This window comes from Chelonoidis abingdonii, chromosome 3, assembly GCF_003597395.2.
Source record: "Chelonoidis abingdonii isolate Lonesome George chromosome 3, CheloAbing_2.0, whole genome shotgun sequence".
Classification (NCBI taxonomy): Eukaryota; Metazoa; Chordata; order Testudines; family Testudinidae; genus Chelonoidis; species Chelonoidis abingdonii.
Window position 1 is genome coordinate 86,053,744 of NC_133771.1, and position 22,142 is coordinate 86,075,885.

The following is a 22,142-nucleotide window of genomic DNA, read 5'->3' on the forward strand; positions in this document are numbered from 1 at the left end:
TTAGAAACAGTAGCCAATCAGTTGTTTTAATTGTCATATTTGAATTCAGCACATCAAAATACATAATAAATAGCACATTTTATCTCTGAAGCAGACGACTTCTCAAAAATTGGAGACCCGTGTTTCCAGAGTTAGCAAAATATGTCTGGAGAGGATTTTTTTAACAAGAGTATTGGAAAATATCTAAACCCTCATGCTTCATTTAATAAACCAAACTGTTTTAACTAGTGAAGAGTAGGAAGGAACTTTCTCTGAGGGTCAGTTATTCCATATTTGCCTTATGCAGGGTTTCTTGCACCTTTTAATGCAGCTGATACTGACTACAGCTGGAGACCTGATACTGCACCATGTAGGAATTGCGATATTGGATCAGACTGATGCTCTGTGTTCCTAATGTAACTTGGTCTGCCACAACTAGAGACCTAAACTAACAATACTTGAAGGAGAAATAGATTAATTAGTAACTCTACAATCTGTTTAATGAATTAGATAGGGAAATAGGGTTGGGAGTAAGACACGCCTTTCCTGTTACTTCCTTGTCTCTAATTTGGATTCTGATTAAGCAGCGCAGACTTGGAGTGAAATGTGGGCTATGGGGGGAGGGATAGCTCAATGGTTTGAGCACTGGCCTTCTAAACCCAGGGTTGTGAGCTCAGTCATTGAGGGGGCCATTTAGGGATTTAGGGCAAAAATTTATCTGGGGATTGGTCCTGCTTTGAGCAGGAATTTGGACTAGATGACCTCCTGAGGGCCCTTCCAACCCTGATATTCTATGATTCTAAATCATGTTGCCAGATGGGAGAAGAGTTCATTTGTCTTATTCATTATACATTATTCCCAATCTCCTCCTTCCACCTAGAAAACACTGCAAGTGCATTTCTACACTCCTTGTCAGGCACAAGGATTTCACCAGCACATTATGCCTCCTCACAGTTTGCTTTAGTTTTTGTACTGCATGCTTGCTTGCTTTTCCCTGTGTTCCTTTTGTAAAAGAAACTACTCTACTTGTACCAAGCTTACTCATATTTTTCCTCTTCTATGTTTTTTAACTCTTGACTTTGAATGAAGTACTATTTCTGATTCTTAACCTAATTGTTTGCTAGTAATTTTATCTTTGCTTCATCCAGTGAGTATGAACAGTATTGCAAAACAGAGCTCTGCAGAAACTGATACATAATCCAACTACATGCCATGTTGTATTTATGCTACTAATCGATGTGAAGTTTTTGAGTAAACATGATATGCCAGAGATGTACATTTTAAACACTTGATAAAGGAACCTCTTTGCTAATTCCAGTATAGGATATGTTGATATAAATAACTCTTTTCCCGTATGGGTACCCACTGCTTGGTTACTCCAGTACTAAGGAGTTTTCTGTTTTTGTTCCACATTTCAAAGGTAGGCTCAGATCCTTCTGGAATTTTTTTTTAAGTTGATTAATACAAGAACAAGGGGCCACCAAATGAAATTAATAGGTAGCAGGTTTAAAACAAACACCAGAAAGTATTTTTTCATGCAACGCACTGTCAACCTCTGGAACTCCTTACCAGAAGATGTTGTGAAGGCCAATACTATAAAGGGGTTCAAAGGGGAGCTAGATAGATTCATGGAAGATAGGTCCATCAATGGCAATTAGCCACGATGGGCAGGAATGGTGTTCCTAGCCTCTGTTTGCCAGAAGCTGGGATTGAGTGACAGGACATGGATAACTTGATGATAATCTGTCTGTTCATTCCCTTTGGGGCACCTGCCATTGGCCACAGTCAGAGGACAGGATACTGGGCTTGATGGACCTTTGGTTTGACCCAGTACAGCCATTCTTATGATTGCCTCATCACTCTGTTGTCAAGGTAGAAGTACTACAGTCATTTTACTGAATAAAATAACGCTTTCCTTTTTCTATCTCCAAGGTGTGGATGGGAGGGAAATACAATACGTTTAGTATTCCCAGGACATTGAATACTTATGTCAATTTTAGAAATTTATTTATTAATTTGGTACTACTCCTGAATTCAGAAATTTCAAAATGATCAAACAGACATTAGAGTGCTGATCATTTGTAGCAAGTCATATAATGTGTGAGCCATGTGCTACTGTATAGGCTTGAATTACTGAGAGTGAGTCCCAATTTTCAGAAATTTGCTAAGACCTCTCATTCTGAATATGTCGTCTTCCTGCCTAAATAGTCACAAAGTGATGTGTTGTCTAGGAGAGCTGTTCAGATGGGGGGAACAAACTCTTAAAGAAAGATACACATTATCCTTCATTTCCCTAGTTGGTTTCCCCAGTAGAGATTTAATTGGCAGTCTTCACACAAGACTTGATTTACTCAAATTTAAGTAAACACTAGATTTACAAATACAACTGGAAGAAAAACAAAAGAGGCAGAACAAATATTAAGTGTGATATACAGACAAAATTGCTGTCCACAACGACAGCTGAAAATCCTTTTACTTGAGAACAGACAATGACAGTGGAAGCAAGTCATTACTCCTACCGTAGAACCATGATCACGCATTGTGAAAATGGACAGACGTACCAGAGAAGTTGTTGAGATTTACTTGAAATATTAAAGGTTTCCTTTAGATATCTTTTACATATAGGAGAAAAGATGAAGCTGTTGTTCTTTGTAGTATAGAGGAGACAAGATTCTGTGACACTGATAACAGAAAACAATGAAGATGCCCACTTTTCAAAGACCACCAAATGCAGAATTGTTAAAGACAACAGCATTGCTGAAGTTGCTGAGTTCCATTTAACACCTGGCTGAAGCCACATCGTAGTCACCCTGGAGTAAACCATATTAGAGCCTGTAGGAGTAGGGGTGAGAAACAGCCACAGACAAATACACAATTAAAATAACGTATTGATTAAGGGACTTAGAAAAGTATTTCAGAATCTATTGACTTGTTCTACTTATTATTTCTTAAAGTTCTTACTGAAAGAATTCAGGTATCTTAAAGTAGAGATGTAATAGGTATCATGTTACAAGTACTGTATGGGTGCCACTATACAAATGCCTATGTTAAGCCTCTGAGCATGCCTTATGAACTAGATGTTTCTTAAAGCTTGATCAGTCTTAATATGAGCTGCTTGTTCACAGATTATAAATAGTATTCTTTCTTCCCAATCTTTTGTCATTAGTGCTTATGATAAATAAAACAACACATCTTTTTTGCATCCACATAAATAGTATATTCCTTTAATAGATGGCCCTAAATATAAAATCCTGAGATTCATGCCATTTGTAATAAGAATTTTGATGCTTTTCAGTATCCTAATGGGTGGTTTATAAAATCTGGATTTTATTTTATTTTGTTGAGTGTGAAATAACTCTGTATAAAAGTAATTAGGCTTCTAATTTTGTAATACCTATGGTAGGTAGCAATGGTAATGAAAATAGAATCCCTACTTTTTGGTAAGCAGAATGATCATACAGAGATAATATTTAAATACTATTCAGTATCACCTGGGTTTAAAAAAGAACTACAGTTTAAACAGTTTTTACAAGCCAGCAAAGCTATTAAAAGCCTCTAATAAAAAAGTAGGTGCTTATTTTTGTGCTAATACTAATTTCTGATAATACATGCTTATGTTTGTCATTCATTATATGGAGCAGTACCAATCAGTGGATGACTGAGTCTCAAGCACTTACACATGTAAATTAACTATTCGATTTTTTTTCGTTTTTACTTAAGTGAGTCATAATGGAAAGCAGCACTAGGTCATAAAAATCTTTTCTCTTAAATGCTAATGAAATTTTTCCATTCTCTCCATTAGCAGACTCCCCTTATTGGTAATTTGTAGCCTTCTCTTTTGTTCCTGGTTGTAATGAATGCTGGGTACAGAAAAAAACCTGAGCTATGAGAATGCTTCAGTTGTTGTCTTCTGCTTTCTTACACTGTAAAATTATCTTTCCCTTCCAAAGCTGTACAAGATCAAAAGAAAATAAATTGGCACCCCAGTACACAAAATGACTCTTGCTTTATTAATTATATAGCTTTCAAAAGTTAATTTATTCTGGTAAGGCAAAAACACTAAAATTCTGTAACATCAAATAATAACTCAGTAACAGGCCTTTATTCATTGCTTTCTTTTACTTCATTGTAAACATTTGCACTGGAGTGTACATAAACGTTATAATTCTCTTCAATCCTCCATTATGTATTCTGCTCCTAGAAAGGTATATTCTGCCACATAAGTGTGTAATTAAAAAAAATACAAAGTTTGTAGTAAAATAATGTATATCATCACTTTAAAAATCCAATTCCTGAGTTTTTTTTCTGACACAATAAAAAAAGTCCAAATTCTTTTTAGATTTGAAATTATGTTCTGATTTCTTATCAGAAATAACACTGGCATTCAAGCAGTTGAAAAGAAGCTTCTGTTTGAGTGTGCAGAAACTAAATTTAACAGTGATCTTAACTTTCAAATTAAATATTGTAAGCACCACTTTCCATTACATGTCTTGAGTTTTGAAGACAACTTTGGAAGTTTCTGACGTTTTAATAATTCGGAAGAGCCTTCAGGAAAACATCAGGAGCTGGCATGTAAGCAGCTACACTCAACAGGTTGTGTGTTCCTCAGCCAATACATGCATACCTTGATAGAAGTATAATAACTGTCCTGAACACACCAGAGGTTTGCTGGATGATACATGCACTCCGTGGAGTGTGTTACTGAACATATTGTTGAGGAAGAAAAGAAAATATAATAAAAAACCGCTGAATATTAGTCCTCCCACAAGAGCTAGGTGAATGGTTGCTGAAGGATGGATCACAGGGAAGGAGAAAACTGCTTCTATTAAAGCTTTCCCTCATTGTCTCCAAACTAGCTGTCAGGAGCAGAGTCTAAGGCTATGTCTACACTATGGACCTTACAGTGGCACAGCTGTATCGCTGCAGCTGCGCCACTGTAAGGTCTCCTGTGTAGCTGTTCTATGCTGGCAGGAGAGCGCTTTCTTGCCAGTATAGTTAAACCACCCCCAGCGAATGGCAGTAGCAATGTCAGCGTGAGAGCATCTCCCACCGACATAGCCCGGTCCACACCGGCACTTTTGTCAGTGAAACTTATGTTGGTCGTGGTGTGGTGGTTTTTCACACCCCTGACCAACAAAAGTTTTGGTGACAAAAGTGCTAGTGTAGACAAAGCCTGAATCTTTCCTCCTTTCCCCCTTTTTGTCTTGGTTTACCACAAATTGGTGGATTAGGTGGTGTCCGCAGTGGCTTCAACTACTTAACCCTCAAACCCCCAAAAGTTTAAGGCCAGATATACACATAAAACTTTTGCCAGTATAGTAATGTTGGTTAAGGGTGTGGGGTTTTTCTGTATGATGTTTTATACCAGCAAAAACCCTATTGTAGGCACAGTTATATTGGTAGAGAAGTGCTTTTGCTTGGGGAACTGCATGAGCTATATCAGCAAAAGCACTCTTGCCAGCATAAGGTACATCTACACTAGGAGGCTATACTGGCAAACATTTTCTAATGTAGACTAAGGCCTGGTCTGCACTAGGAATTTAAAAATCAACACCTCTGAGAATTGTGGCTATACTGACTTAAGCCCTGGTATAGATAGCACTAGGTCAATGGGAGAATTCTCCTGTTGACCTAGCTATCGCCTCTCAGGGAGGTGGATTACCTATGCCAGCAGGAGAAACCCTCCTGTCAATGTAGGTAGTATCTTCACTGAAGCGCTACACCAGCACCACGGTGGCAGTACAGCTCTGCATTTTATGTGAAGACAAGTCTCTAGCTACCGCTTCTCAGGGAAGTGGATTACTTGTGCCAACAGGAGCATTTTTAGTGTAGACATACCCTAGGCCTAAGGCTCCAATCCTTTAATTGACAACACATAGCTGGACTGTTTGGCCTGTGAAAACATGGCTTTATGTGAGTATAGCAGTCCACCCGCGTGTTATCTATTGCAGGATTGGAGCCTGCAGCTCCAGACCTACAATCCAGATAGGCAGAGACCCCCTTGTGGGATCAGGGCCTAAATTAAGACAAAGCGTAACAAGTTGATGTAATGAACAATAGGAGGGAAAGTGCAAGGGAAACGTAGATAACAGTAGTTAAGATGGTTTAGTTATTGGGTACACTGATTTTTTTTCATTAGCCTGTGAGATTCTGTAACCCCTGTAGTATACTGTCATATCTAATTTTTCTTCTGTTCAGAAAAGTTTATTACATTTTTCTCCATTCTGACACATAACTTTACATATGCTGCAAGTCCATAGTATCAGTTTCTAGATACCATACAGTTAGGTAAAACTAGCCTTAGTAAATAGTTTGTCTAAGAATTTTCACTTTGCTGCTTGTTGTTAATTTTTTTCAGTATTAATTGTAGCGCCCAATTTTTTTCACGTTTTTTAAGTGAATGTTTTGTCTGAAGGTTAGAAGAGGCTGACTATGCTGGAAGTGACTGCAGTGCCTTTTGATTATTCATGGACAGTAATAGAAGGCACTTAAAAAGAACAATGAAATTGCTTATTTTTGTGATGGGCCATCTGTTGAATTGTTTTGTACAACAATCACACAATAGTATCTATGTCATATCATTCTATTTTCTACAGCAGCTGATTATGTATAGTTGGCTACTTGTCCTTATTTCTGAAGTCCCATGACCATTTAAAGTCACCTCTACCAACCTTTACTAGAAAGGTAATAGAAATGTAAAACAGCTGGTGTGTATTTTCTTTATCTTCTGTTTTTCATGTTGGTTCTAATTAAGTAGGCCTCTTTGAAATGTGTAGGTCTGTTTTCTGTGTCTCCCACCTGTAGTTTTATAATAGAAGTTAACATGGAATCATTTAGCAATTGGTAAAGAAATGATGGGATTCTGTAATAAAGAGCAGGCAAGTTTTAAAAGATTGCCATGCGTTCCCTGCTTATTAATTATCTTCTTTATTTCCCCCACCCCCATGAGCAATAATTAGAATCTTTCTCCAGGATTTTACTAACAAGCCAGTTTTTTTCTGACTATGAAACGATTTGCAGATCTATTATGACAGAAGTTGAAAGCAAGAAAAACAATTGTGTTGTCTTTCACAGGTCACTGACATTGCTGATGCCATGATTCTGAAACAGCTTTTTGAAAATCTGTTCCAAAATGGGGTTGTCGTTGTGGCAACATCCAATAGGCCACCTGAAGGTAAAAACAAACATGCTACCAGTATGATACAAGTACAGTGAAATTAACACATTTCTTATAAAAGCCACTTTACATTTATTCAAATTTAGTGGTGATAAAATCTCTAGTTTTAAAAATCTGTAGTATTCTTTTCATGCCATGCAGACCCCTCCTAATTTTCTCTTATATATGGAAGAAAGGGTCCTCCTGGGTCCTACCCTCTCTTCTCTCCCCACCCCAAATAATTTTTTTCTCTGCTTCTACAGCTTCTTTAAGTAATGTTTCTAACCCTTGCTATCTCTACAATGGAGAGAAAAGCTGATAAACTGCCTCAGGATTGGGTGGGCTGAAGGACACAGGCAGAGCCTGGCCAGCAGAAGGGGGAGGGAATGAGTAACTGTTTCTTCTCTCCCCATTCTTAGGTTATGGGCTTGTCTTCACTACTGTGCTACATCAGTGCCGCTGCAGCTATATCGATGGGAGAGCATCTCCCGCTGACATAGTGTGGTGTAGACACCACTTTAAGTCAGTGTAACTTACGTCACTCACAGAGGTGACTTTTCCACACCTCTGAGTAAGTGACATAAGTTACATTGATTTAATTGGTGGTATAGACAAGCCCTATGTCTACGCTATGAGCTTAGGGTATGATTTCCCCTTCTTGTGAACACATACTCACACTAGCTCTCATTGTGCTAGCACATGTATAAATAAGGAAGCTGCAGTAGCATGAGTAGCCACCCGCAGCGGAAGCATGGCTGAGCTGTGCCAAATACAAACCTTCCTGAAACTAGTGTGTAAATACTTGATACGGCTCATCCATGCCTCCGGTGCCACTACCGTGGCTACACTTGTGCTAGCTCGATGCAATCCACCAAGAATCTCTGTCCCCAACTGCTTTGACATCACACACAAGAACTTGCGATATATTGGTTTAGAGAACTCTTAAAAAAATTCTTCACAATAATATTTAATAAATAAAAGGAAGGCTTGATATGAACATTTCATGGAGCTCTTAACTATACAAGGCTTCAGCCAAAGAGGGTCAATAAACTAATCTTATAATTTTTTGGTAGCCAGATAACACTTCTAAGAGACAATTAATGCAATGGTATTAATTAGCGTAATATTTGGGTTTTTTTTATTTATATGAAGTTTCATCCAAGAGCGAAAGGCTTTCAAGTTGCACTAATTTTCTTTTTTAGAAGAGAATCACTTAAGCTTTAAAATACAGATTTTTTTCTCTATTTTAATAGTCATAGAGATAGGGAAATGTTATGTCTTTCAACCTTCAGTTATTATTGTATTTTATCCTTCTTTGAGCAATTGTAATTAAGTCAAGATATAATTAACACAGCTAAGTGAAAGAGAAAAAGGCAAATTGGATGGGTGCATAGTGTGGTTGGAAGCCATCTCTAAAAAGGATAGCTTCAAACACCCCAAAGTTCTGCTTGTAGATCATGAGTTTGGGCTTGGGCCTACCTGTTTACTTCAAAATGTTAGTCTGTGAACAATTGGCTAGATTCTGGTGCTCGCCCCGATAGTGTATGTTGCTCCCGTGGTGTATAAAGACCATAAAGGGACTGCAGTAGCCCGAGGGAGAATTCACCTAGCCAGAGGCAACATGGAACTCTGGATAGTGGGGGGCGCAGTTGAAAGGTTCTGTGGGGTCATGTGACCACCCCACATATTGCCTCTGCCTCCGTCCCCTGAAACTTGATATGTATGTAGACAACATACACTGGCAACTACCTCTTCCTCCTCCTGCTCTCTGTCCCTCTGACTGCCCAGCCCCTTGCAGAGCTTGCAGGCATCCCTCCCTGCCTGAGTTATCCTCAATCAGTTTAGCAGTGGTTCAAAACAAGACCAACAAAAGTGGCAACACTGTTGGAATGTGTGGTCCACTATGTGCCATTAGGATGGATGGTGCCAGGGTGGGATGGTGCTTGGGGCAATTAACAAGAATTTGGAGACTTAGCAATCACTGTTTGTTGGAGGGGTAAATATGACACCCCCAAATCAACTTGTCCTTGAGAGGCACATTGAATGCCGCTGCAGCTCTTCTTCCCAATCCCAAAGATGCCCCCGACTCACCTCAGCAGGCAATCTGTAAAGAGGCAGTGAAAAGCACTGGGACTCCAGCAGCAGGGAAGGAGAAGCAGCTCCATGTCGTGTGTGTGTGTGGGAAGCTCAGTCAGCCACCCAGCAGCTTCCTCACCCCCTTGTGCTGCTGGGCAGTCTGGCGAGAGGCATCCTGAGAAATCGGAGGGGGAGAGGGGGCATGTGACCCTGTATCCCCACCACATGGCACCTCTTCCCCAGTGCAGGAGCTGCATAGGGCTGGCCCAAAGGGGATGTCAGGGGGAATGTTCATAGCATTATGGTGCCATGGGTTAGGGCAGCTACCCCATCCTCCTCTGTCTGTGCACAGAGAATGTATTCCAGCATCAAAAGATGAGTGTCTGAAATGAAATTCTCCCCAGTAAAGGGCATTGGGTTAATACACTACATTTGTTCTTAAGGTATCCAAAAGGGGTGCCAGGTGTCTGGTTTTCTGCCAGAACGCCCAGTCGAAAAGGAGCCTGGCCGCTGTGGTCAGCACAACTGACCGGGCCGCTAAAAGTCCGGTTGGTAAAAGTGGCAGGCTCCATGCCCAGCTCCACGCAGCTTCCAGGAAGCAGCCGGCATGTCCCTCCAGCTCCTAGATGGAGGGGCAGTCGGGGGGGCTCCATGTGCTATCCCCACCAACAAGTGCCACCCCAAGTGCTGGCGTTGTAGCTCCCATTGGCTAGGAGCCCTGGCCAATGGGACTGTGGGAGCGGCATTTATAGGCAGGGGCAGCCTTCTGCCTAGGAGCCAGAGGGACACGCCAGTCACTTCCTGGGAGCTGTGCAGACTTCCTCCATCTCTGGGAAATACCAGGGCTGCCTGAGGTCATGCCTACCTGGAGCCTGCACCCTGAAACCACTCCTGCACCTCTGCCTCAGCCTTGAGCCCCCTCCGACACACTGAACCCCTCAGCCCCAGCCCGGAGCCCTCTCACGCACCCCAAACACCTCATCCCTGGCCCCACCCCAGAGCCTGCACCCCCACCCAGAACCCTCAACCCCTCCCACACTCTGAACCCATGTCCCAGCCCAGAGCTCCCACCCATACTCTGAACCCCTCATTCCTGGCCCAACCCCAGATCCCCAGCCAGAGCGCTCACCCCTTCCCACACACCAACCCTCTCCCCCAGCCTGGAGCCCCCTCCTACATGCCGAACCCCTCAGCCCCATCCCCAAGCCCAGAGCTCCCTCCTGCATCCTAAACCCCTCATCCTCAGCCCCACCCCAGAGCTCGCACCCCCAGCTGGAGCACTCACCCCCTCCCACATCCCAACTCCCTGCCCCAGCCCTGTGAAAATGAGCAAGAGTTGGGGAGAGCGAGCGATGGGGGGGGGGCGGGGAGGAAGTGATCAGGGGCAGGGCCTCAGGGAAGGGGTAGGGTAAGGGTGTTTGGTTTTCTGCAGTTAGAAAGTTGGCAACCCTAGTATCCAAACTCAGGATTGACTTAAGGATTTTTCCCCCTCTCTTTCTGGATACAAAGAGGCAAGATAACAGTCTGGTTAGAGAAAACACTGGCCAAGACACTAGTGCCACACTTAGTAATGTTACATTTACTGCTTTCCCACTGGAACATGAGTGAAATGTCCAGGTGTGATTTCTGGAATCCTAGCTTCACTCCTCTGCCAAAATCTACTTACCTCATTTTCCTTGTGCTCTCCAAAAGGAAAAATAATACAATAAAAATAAGGCCTCTACAGCTGTTCTTAATTTATAGATGAGTTAATTTAAATAACTTCATTATTTGTATTACAGCATGTTTTTAAAATATTTCCAGGCAAAAAAATAATTTTTAATGATCACTGTTTCCACCTGTAAACTTGCATCCATTTAAATGTATTGCTTATTTAAAAAATTGTGTTTTGCCATAAATGTTAGAGAACTGTGTGAAAAGTGGTACATGACTGTGTACAACTTTGTTAGTAATTAGGTTTCAGAATCTAATTCACTAGTATTCAGATTTCCTACAAGCATCGTCTTACTATTCTGGTTCCTGTGAATCACTTAGTCAGTACTCTCTTGATTTGTCACGCATAGTGCATCCTCCCTCCACCATTGTGTTCATACTGCACCTAGTACAATGAGACCCAGCCTAATTATGGCTTTCAGGCATTACTGCACTTGAAATGTTTTATATAGGCATGGCAGAATTCAATTTTCGTGTTTGTTTTTTTAATCATTTCAACTGATAATATTGGTGTTTATGTTTAAGCATTTTTTCAAATTTTATTAAATTAAATTTTCACAGTTGCAGGAAATTATGGGATAGTTTGACAATGGGGAGGGGGATCAGACAGTAATTATTTCATGACAATGGTAATGCATACATGTTAAGGCTTTATAACCATTAAAACACAAATTGTCGACGTTGCATGTAAAAATATACAATGTAAATATCCTTAAATAAAACCCTAATACGTTTTCAAGCAGCATTTTTCTTACTTTGCTGATCTATACATTTAAATGTTTATAGATTTAATTTTTTGTTGGTTTGCCTATGTGTACGATGAAATCAACATATACCAACATTTAGTGATAAAAATCTAATCCTTATATAATAATAATCTGATATGGTCTGTGTCAGAAGCAGGGGAATTTAGGTGGGCGGTTGTAACAGAGTGTCTACATTCTTCTGTTGACCTGCCCTGTAATAAAGTGTTATGACCTTGCAGTCAGATGGAGACTTGTATTAATGAAGTGAGGTAGCACATCATAACTATGGTATGATGATGAAGCTGTAATGGAACTATTCATCCTGTCCCTACAGTTACATAGTTTCCGGAAAAGAGAACTTTTAACTATAGATATAAAATTCTGTTTTACTAGTTATATTTATTAATGTATATTTTCTTTCATAAATGTCAAATATGCATTTAATTATAAAATATTTTAATAAATTAAACTTTTTTTAAAGGTTATGTATTTATTTGTAATATTTTATTGTTTGCCTGTAAATCAAATTGTATTTTCTTGCCTTGAAAAAAATGGTATATGTGATGGGAATGATTAGAAAACCAAGGGAGTAGCCTTAATCAACCAAATAAAGACATTACCAACTCTGGCAATTGACATTATTTCTTCGTAGTTCAAAGCTTTTTACAAAAAAAAAAATCCTTATGATTAAGCCTTTGCATATTTTGGCCTTATATTTGCACTGATTGATACATAACATTTCCAATTCTTTTATGAGCTTATTTTAATACAAAGGTTTTGTATCTCTTCTGCTAAAATCACTTAGTTCTCATTGGAGATTTAAATCTAATTTCACTGAATCCCTTTTGAGATTTTCTTGGGCTGTTCTGCCTTCCCCCCCCCGCCCCCATTAAGAATGTAATGAATTTCATGCAGCAAAAGAATAGAAATCAATTTCAATTCCCTTTCATTCCTTTATCCCTCTAACAGCATAGAGCTTTATTTGCCAGATTAAAAGACAAGCTGGCATTATTATTAAGGGGCAAAGCTAAGCAGCAAAACTAGTACCAGTTTTCTCTTTCAGACCTCTATAAAAATGGGCTTCAGAGAGCTAACTTTGTACCATTCATCGCTGTGCTGAAGGTAAGGAAAGTCACTTGTTGAAGGCTTTCTTTCTTCACCTGTCATACTGATGATCAAGGTTTTGTACAGGATTGCTTCAATCTTACCTTCAGAAAAAATGTTTAATTATTATAGGATTGAAGCAAATTGTAATAGAGAGGGGAACAACTTTTCATCTGTAACATTAATATCTGTATTTAATGGAAAAGCTGAACATGTAACAGGGCAAAATGTTAACTTCTATAAGTAACACAGTAGAAAATATTTGTTTGGACAGAATTTTATTACAGCTGTGTATGTGCAAGTTGAGATTGTAATATTTCTGTAATTATTATACAAATGTTGCTGCAATATTTTTGACTTTTTAGATTTATCATGCTAGCATACTTTTCCCAAGCCAGTGGCATTTTCTTTAAAGATGTTATCTTAAAATGTAATCACTCCATCAATGTAGGCTTTGCAGCTGGAAAACTACACTAAGTAAAGGAATAGTTACTCTTATATTTTCAATTATACAATAACTAATTTTTTGAAGTTATCACATTGCCTACTTTTGCTTTTTATTTAATCTTTCATTTCTGCTCCCATACACACACTTCTTTCTTGCCTTGTCTCACTCTTTCCTCCCCTCTCCCCCCACCTCATATGCTTTCCTTGTCACTTAATCCTGCTGATCAGGGGAGAAGAGGAACCTACTACCAATCTGCTTCATTCTTTCCTCCCTGCTTGTGGACATTTTTATTTTGCTTGTGGCTAGCGTATGGCTGGATTCAACACCTTATTGCCAAGCTTTCTTTTACTGTGATGTCCATGGACACCTATACAAGCACTATAAGGATTAGCTCCATGTGATCATTCAGCTCTCTGCAGGCAACCAGCAATTGTTCCATACAGCGCAGTTTGGGAACCATTCTGCTACACCACCGCTTTAATAGCTGGGTCTCATTGTTTCTCACTCAAAAAAAGAATTGTTTCTCTGGAATTTGACTGTCCCTCACTTTTTCAAAATTTAAGTCCATCTTACGTGTAAATACATTTTCTTCTATGTAAGTGGCTTTCTGAGTGGGGATGGCAAAGACTCCAGTACTACATGGCAAGGGGAATTTAAATTCTGTAGGAAGTTCCCTGACGTCTGCATACTCTGGTGTGACAAATTGGAAATTCTGCAACAGCTTCATTTAAATTCAAAATGGAGGTCTTCATTGGGGTAAATATGAATAATGCAATCAGTTGAGTAATCACTGGGGTTGGTTTGTTTTGATAATAAATAAAATGAATGTATACAGTATCGACACTTTCAGGTTTTGGTATGGCACAGATTTTTTAATTCACAAGAGGTAATTGTATTGTAGAAGTTAAGGGAAGGAAAGTTGCAGGTTTTGGTATCTACAGATCAGTGAGAAACAGTTTGGGATTGTGGGATAAATATATTAATTGGATATTTCTGCTAAAGTGATCAGCAGTGAAATAGTTAACAGTGCCTGGGATTTTTCAATGAGGCCTAAGGGAGTTAGACACTCAATTCCCGTTGAAGTTTAATGATAATAGGACCCATAATTGCTTTAGGCCCCTTTGAAAATCCCATTCAGTGTTGACATTTAAACTTATCAGGCTTCAAAATTAACATCTCACTGAGATGAATGTGGCAGTTCACATGTCTCTGAATTACTGTTTTATGCTGTTAGGAAAGCAATGTCGAAAGGTTTTCTTCATAATCATAAAAATTATAAACTTAATTAAAAATTAAAAGTATAGGCCACATCTACACTACAGCTGCTGCAGCAGCAGCATAGCTACAGTGCTGCAACTTATGCCACTATAGCACCATAGTGTAGAGCAGTGGTCTCAAACTAGGGCCTCCACTTGTTCTGGGAAACCGTCTGGTGGGCCAGGCCAGTTTGCTTACCTGCCGCTTCCGCAGGTTTGGCCGATCGCAGCTCCCACTGACTGCAGTTCACCGCTCCAGGCCAATGGGGGCTGCAGGAAGGGTGGCCAGCACGTCCCTCAGCACGCGCTGCTTCCTGCAGCCCCTGTTGGCCTGGAGCAGCAAACCATGGCCAGTGGGAGCCGCGATCGGCTGAACCTGCAGACACGACAAGTAAACAAACCGGTCCTGCCCACCAGGGGCTTTCCTGGAACAAGCGGCAGCCCTGGTTTGAGAACCACCGGTGTAGAGACTTCTTACATCTACAGAAGGGGTTTTCCATCAGTGTAGTTAATCCAGCTCTCTGAGAGGTGGTAGCTAGGTCGACGGAAGAATTCTTCTGTCAACCTAGCCACACCTATACTGGGGGTTAGGTTAACCTAACTACAGTGCTCAGGGTGTGAAATTTTTTACAGCCCTGAGCAATTAGTCTAGGTCAATCTAATTTTTAAGTGTGAACCAGGCCTGAGGTTCTCAAACACAAATCTGCAGCCAAGGGCATATTCTGCAGCAAATTGTTTGCTCCTAGAATACGCAGGGCCCTAATTCTTAGGAGTAATTGTAACTTAATTAATTTCCTGAACTGCAACACTGTGTTCAGCTTGCATCATTGGAACCTTCCCTTTATCTTACCATTAATCAGTCTTTTCTTCTTGGCCTTCTTCGTTCCTTACTGAGAGTATGTGTGTGTATATATGTATATTGCTGTAATTGCTGGGTTTATGGAAACTTTATCTTGCATACTTATTTGAAGTTTATCTTCTTTCTTTTTGCTAGCAAAAAAAGTAATGACTACATGCTTTTAAACCAGATTGTTACCTTAACTGTTAAAGGTATTTCAAGATTTTAGGCAGGACTTTACATACGGAATATTAAGAGATACCTTCTTGCTCCTGAGTTTAATTATTGGGGTTATCTTTGTGTTTTCGTTATTCTGTGTTCTTTGTATGTTTTACGTTACTTTGTTTTTAAATATTTCTGTAATTAAATCCATCTTTAACATTACTTTAGTAATAACTGTACTTGTAAATAATTTGGATCCCCCTTAAAACTTTCGAAGCAAATCATAGGAGGCCGGCAACATGATTCTGTCCTCAATAACAAACACTGAACAGCGGTGACAATGTATATAAAATAAAGAATGACCTTCAAAACTCATATTTTTAATATGGCACTTGTGGGAGCATGGCAGTCATTTTTTTAAATTGAATAAATTTAAAAATAAGACACAAAAATTGTCTTAAGTGGTGGAATACAGTTCAGAAGGTGTGGACATAAACTAATTTTTGGGCTGCCATAGGCATTTACCATAATTTATTCCTCCCAAAAGCATGACGCTTGTATGTGAACTATATCATTGCATTCACCTACCTTGTCTCATTATAACCACCCTTTCCTGTTCATGTTCACAATTCTGCTATTTGAGCTTTTAAAACACACACACACACCACACACACACACACACATTAAACTGAAGGTCTTCCTTGAAATTTTCCATGACAATCTAACTTGAGGAGAAAATATTAAATTGGTTGCTTATGAATGGTCTTCATCCTGATGCCATCTTCAACTGAGTCCACAGACCATGAGTTAGTTCATCCTCAGCTCCTCCCTAGGGTTTGGCTTTATGGACAATTAAAAAACAATAAAACATAAATAATCTGCCCTAACTGCATCAAGGATTTCTCTCTGGGGTCTATTCTGTTCTCAATTCCCTTTACACACATAGATTGTCTCCCAGTCTCATATATCCTGCTTGGAGCTAATTGGATGCACCTGCCGCCATAACTCAGCAGTAATTACCCTGAATCATAATGTAGGTTTTAGCACCCGAATCCAGAGTGACTCAGCAGAAGATGCTTTAATTTCCTATACCAGGTTTTAGGGAGTGCTCTTTAGTGGGAGGAAAAGTACCATGGCATATTTCTGAAAAGAGCTGCTTCTCTCCAAACAGTGTCAATTTCAAACTGCCTGCTTTAAACCTCAATATGTTCAAGAGGGACCTGAGATTGGTGGAATGGAGAAAGCACTTTGAATAACTGGAAGGAACTAGCTTCTCACCCTTTGAGAGCATCTGCCACCGTGTTGTCAATGTGGTGAACAATTTAGGAGTTGTAATGTATTAGACACTGCTGCTCCTAGACACACTGATAGTAGCAGTGGTCAGAAACCTCTTTCCCCATCTTTTGCTCATCAGCAAATTACCCTTTATTTTCAGTTACAGACTTAACCCACATTCATCCTTTCTTTCATTGTCTCCAAATTGTATTATTGCAAGACCTATGTTTTTTCATTCCTGAATCAGTTTTTGTGGGGTGAGCAAGAAGGAATATCAGTTCAACACTAGTGATGCAGATTGGTTGGGCCCCAAAGTCAGGGGACACGGGAGGCAGATGTGGGTCAGGAGAAAACATTTTTTTTAAGTAATTCACAAGATTTATACCTTTGGCATTTTGTTTATATGCTTGTCTATCTTGCCTTTTTATACTGTAAACTCATCAGGGCACGGATTGCATCTTCCATTTGTTTGTACGGCACTTGGCACAATAGGGCCCTAATCCCGCTTAGGGTCTTCGGGAGCTATTGCAATAAAAATAATAAATAATAATTTATTGGGCTTGATTGCAATGAGATCACACTGGCAGTTCTTCATGGAGTACGCTTGGCTCCGTATCCAATTCTAGATCCATTCTGAAGTCCAGGTTCAATTCTTTAAAGCTGTCAGTAGGTTAAGACTTAGCTATTTCAGAGAATACAGAGTGAATGGCAGCTATCAGCTGTAGCATATCAGAGGGGTAGCCATGTTAGTCTAGATCTGTAAAAGCAGCGAAGAGTCCTGTGGCACCTTATAGACTAACAGACGTTTTGGAGCATGAGCTTTCATGGGTGAATACCCACTTCGTTAGGTGCATGTGACGTGCATCCGACGAAGTGGGTATTCACCCACAAAAGCTCATGCTCCAAAACGTTTGTTAGTCTACAAGGTGCCACAGGACTCTTTGCTGCTTTTATCAGCTGTAGCTGCGTTGTACAAGGATGCCGTGGCTGAAACTCTGCAGGGTAGAGTATTCATTATAAAAGGGTTTGGTTTTCTACCACTGGACATCAGGTTGAAACCAAATCTTGATGCTTTTAGAGTTTAATGTAAAACCAAATTCTCTGAGCAAACCAAAAGATGGCTTCAGAAAAACTCAGCAACAAGAAACGAGAGTCTTACTTTAAAAGGTGATGTAAACAAGTGGGGAGTATCATCTGTTGGGACAGAATTCCTTGTCTGAATTATGTGTCTGGCCTGTGGTGGTTAGAAATGAAAGCATTAGAAATATAAGTCAGCATTGCTTAAACTGAAGTATCTATTTTCATGACAGATTTTTACACAATCCTAAAACGAAACAAATATAAAGTTGAGGAGGGGACATATTTGCCCAGCATTGCCTCCTCCATGATCCTGTCCCTCTTGTAGGTGTATGGATTTCAGAGAAAAAACTGTTGCTAAATATTCATATAGATTTGTAATCTTCCACCAATCAGGTTGCTTCTTCAGTCTATACCATTTTTTAAATATAATATACCACAGATATGAAATATTTTGGTGAAAATCCCTTAATTCCATAATTGCATACATACTTTTCCGAGGTGCTGTTAGTTTTGGGGCCTTTCAAAGTAAGCAGATATGGGACAAAGTTTTTTCGCATTCACAAAAATTTCTCAACAGCACAGCTTACTTGGTTCTCACAAACAAGTGCTCAGCTTCAGTTTGCCAAATGCTTTGAGAATGCAAGTACTCCACAAATAGTTAAGGAGCCTAAGTACCCAATGATTTATTCTGAAAAATTTCCAGACATTTTTACAGAGATAACTTACATGTAGAGTTTTAACCAATACTTTAAAAACTTGATGACATAAGATCTAAAGTGAGTTCTTGTTTTATTAGCGGGAGGGGTGAAGTGATTCTTTAATACATGGTTTGGCAGTAGTTCACCAACTTTTTTCATTCTGCAGGCCACTTAGTAAAAGAGAGATCCTCTCATGGACTATTGCCCTTTCCAACAACCTAATCCCCCACTGTTTGGTTCAACATTGAATTCTTTGGACCAGCAGGAAGGGTTCCTCAGACCATTGGTGTTCTACGAACCGTACTTTGATGTGCAAAAATACTATCAATTAATAGTGATTCTCAAACATCCAAAGATTTCTGATAAAATGCTATGTAAATTACAATCACATAGTGCAATTCATCATATAGCTAAAATATTTTCTCTGTCAAGTTTATTATTACACACAACAGAGCCACCATTAATACTAAAAATAAGCAATTCGGAAGCATTGGTATATCATTGACAGGTACAATTTTAAAATAATATCTTGAACTTTGGCTGAGCATATCTTTTAAACTGAAATAAACAAAATATAAACTAGAAATCCATAATTGGTGGGATTTATAAGAGATTAAACCACTATACATTTTCTTTCAATTAAATCATTTTTTTCATTTCCTTGTTTGGGGTCAAAATAAATCAATATTTCATTATTTTTTTTAAAAATTTTTAAATAATTTAATGCTAACCTCAATAACCTGCTTTCACAATGACTGGAGTGGTACTGTTCAGTATCACTTTTTGCATCATTGGTTGGTGGTGATATAGTGATAGTTAGGTTGCTTCAGTTATTCTATATGGTTTTCTTATTAAAATGTACATCTGTTCTTACAAAACCATCTTCAGAGCAATTTTAAAATATTTATCAGCTTACTGTGTTTTTTTCCGTTTTGGATCAGAGAAATGTAGGAGTTTAAAACTTGACCAATTTAGAACTCTTAGAGAGATTTGTAGGCTTTAAATTTCATGTAAAGGAATTGGTAGATATAACATTTCTTTTATTGTGTGCTGTGCTTTGTCCAACCACCTGTGATAGGAACACAAACATTTGTTGATGGGCTGATCTGCCAATTTGTTTTTAAAAAAAGTCATTTAGCTGATTAAATTGATTTGTCAGTTTGTTCCATTCTAATGCTGTGATAGCCCAGGAGCTTTCAGTATATTGAATAGTTAAAACCTGCTTTTGAGGTCAGTGTCAGCCACTCTGACCTCTGCTGAACTGTCACCTGAGTCAGAATTGGTGGAATTAATCCTTTGATATTGTGATGTCTTGGTTTATCAATTGACTTCTTCATTACTGAAGATGTTAGGCCTTTTGTTCCCCTTCTTATTATGTAACCAAGCAAACTCTTAAGTAGAAAGCACTTTTTTTGCAAGCTGTGGAAGTGCTTATTTTATTTTTGTGAGGTATATCTAGAAATCAAATAGATAAAAATAACTTCATCTACAATGCAGTTATGAATTATTGTGCTTAATATCAGCATTGTTTGAGGACAGTTTTTGTTTATGACATAGATTAGTTTTCAAAGAACAGTTTAACAAGTAAAACACATTGCATCTAGCTTACTGTGTGCCTGATTAGAGGTTTACAGTTTTGTTCTAAATACTTTCAATAAGTGTATGTGTGCGTGTGAGAGAGATATGAGATATATGTAGCGAGAGAGAGAGAGAGAAATATTTACAGGCAAGGACTGATTAATTGTATTTATGTGCTTCAAAGACTTTTTAGGGATTATAATCTTGTGATCTATTCACTGTGTTGTAGATACTATTAACTACATAATATTACAAGCCTTTTTTCAAGTCATATCTGACATTTTATCCTCCCCTGGCAGTTTGTTCAAATAGAGACTCCTAGGTTTTATCACCCAAGGGTAAATATAATTGCTACTGTATCTGAGTCTTGTGGTGTTTTTCTTTTTTCCCCTTAAATCATAATGGCTTTCCTCAGTTCTGTTTCAGCTAATGAATTCTTTGATTAAAATGGGCAAATCAAAGTATATTACAGATATGTTATAGTTAGTTCTTGATGTAACAGGATAAATTAGTTTAATTACACGTGGCAGTTTTCTTTGCTTGTGATGTAATGTGAAATAAGGTCTCCCTCTCCCCAAAAAAAGCCCGAGCCAATTAATAAAGCTTTTAAGCTCTTTGTCACAGGCCACCGTGGAGGTCTGCAGAGAAGAACTTTAATCCAATAAACATTTCATTTAGATCATGAAAAGAAAGCTTGAGGAGAAGCTCCTACAAGAGAGGGTGTTACCAGTGATTCTAACCATGAAGAGATGTGAGGAATTTGCCAAATTAACCAAGAGACCTTCATATTTAACACATAAACGTGTCAAAACTAATAATAGAATAATTTAATTTGAGTTGAACCTTATATTGTGAAAATTGTAAAAAGCCACAACTGTTTTCTTCAAAGACTTCACTGTTGAGCTGGATGGACAGGGCAAGGGGAGGTTGTGAGAACCCCAGATAGCAAATAACACTGGCCGAAGCTGGTGGGGAAAAAAAGGAATAGATAATTAGGTGTAATTAGTGTGTATGAATTGTTGTCTCCCTGCCCTTGGCTTGAATAAATTTAGAAGAAAAAACCCTAGTGGTGAAAATGCTTTGATGTAAGAAGCGTCATTGTGGTTTGGCAGCATAAAGGCAGTGTTTTATACTTCTTACATAATGGTTGTGATACAGAAAGAGTGAATGGACTCTGCACCCCCCAGTCTGCTTTATAGCAAAGACTTTTGGATTCTCTTGAAACAAAATGCATCAGAAGTTTTCAGTTGTGGGTAATGAGGTAGTGGACCTCATCAGAGCTAAGCGTAAGCCATCTTTAGCCTTTGTTTAGATCTTAATCGCATTTTTTTTATTCTGGGAAATCTAGTTTCTTAAATCAACACTCCTTTTTTACCCTCCGTGCTAGCAGCTCTTGCAACAGCAAAGGCTAATACTAGGGAAAGAAATAAAATCAGAATTTAAAAAAGAAAAAAAATCATAACATGGTGAGCCAACTTTATCCTTGGTGTAATTCTATTTAAGTATATAGAATTATGTCAGGGATTAATTTGTAAATATTACACTTCTAATCCAGTATGAGATATTGCCAGGGTTCTGTCTTTCAGCAAACCACTGCTTATTATTTAAAGACTGTTAAGAACCATTAGTAATAACAATAGTCGGGGTGGTGTATGTATGCACATACACTAAATATATATAGGTTTAAAGCAACATGTAAGATTTATGATGTATACTTGGAGACAAGGTGACCTTCAAAAGAGTGAGGTGAAATAGAGCTGTTTAATTTAGTGTTGTGTTGCACACAGCTTGTTCTTTATCCTTTTTCCCCCGCTTTCAAAAGGCTGGAAAAAGTAAGATATTTTGTGCCTAGCCACATATCCCGTTCTCCTCCCCAACAAATAAAAAACATTTTCTTTAGTTTCAAGATCTGAAATATTATACATCCTAATGAATCTTTTATGTTACACTCATTACCCATTGTTTGAAATTTAATTATTGACTGGATACTGTATTTATAGACATTCATAGACAGGGTTTAAACTAAGTTGTAG

General features: G+C 38.8%; 1 protein-coding gene across 4 annotated transcripts in view; it reads left to right on the forward strand.

Annotated features, from left to right (window-relative positions):
- AFG1L (AFG1 like ATPase) overlaps positions 1-22,142 on the forward strand; it is a 151,550-nt gene that overhangs the window by 69,559 nt on the left and 59,849 nt on the right. For 3 of the 4 annotated variants that reach the window (XM_075063874.1, XM_075063876.1, XM_075063877.1), the window contains exons 6-7: positions 7,054-7,153; positions 12,734-12,792. The exons of the other annotated variant lie outside the window; for it this stretch is intronic. In XM_075063874.1, coding sequence (XP_074919975.1) covers positions 7,054-7,153; positions 12,734-12,792 — 159 coding nt within the window. The remainder of the gene's footprint in view (positions 1-7,053; positions 7,154-12,733; positions 12,793-22,142) is intronic. 4 annotated transcript variants of the gene reach the window in all.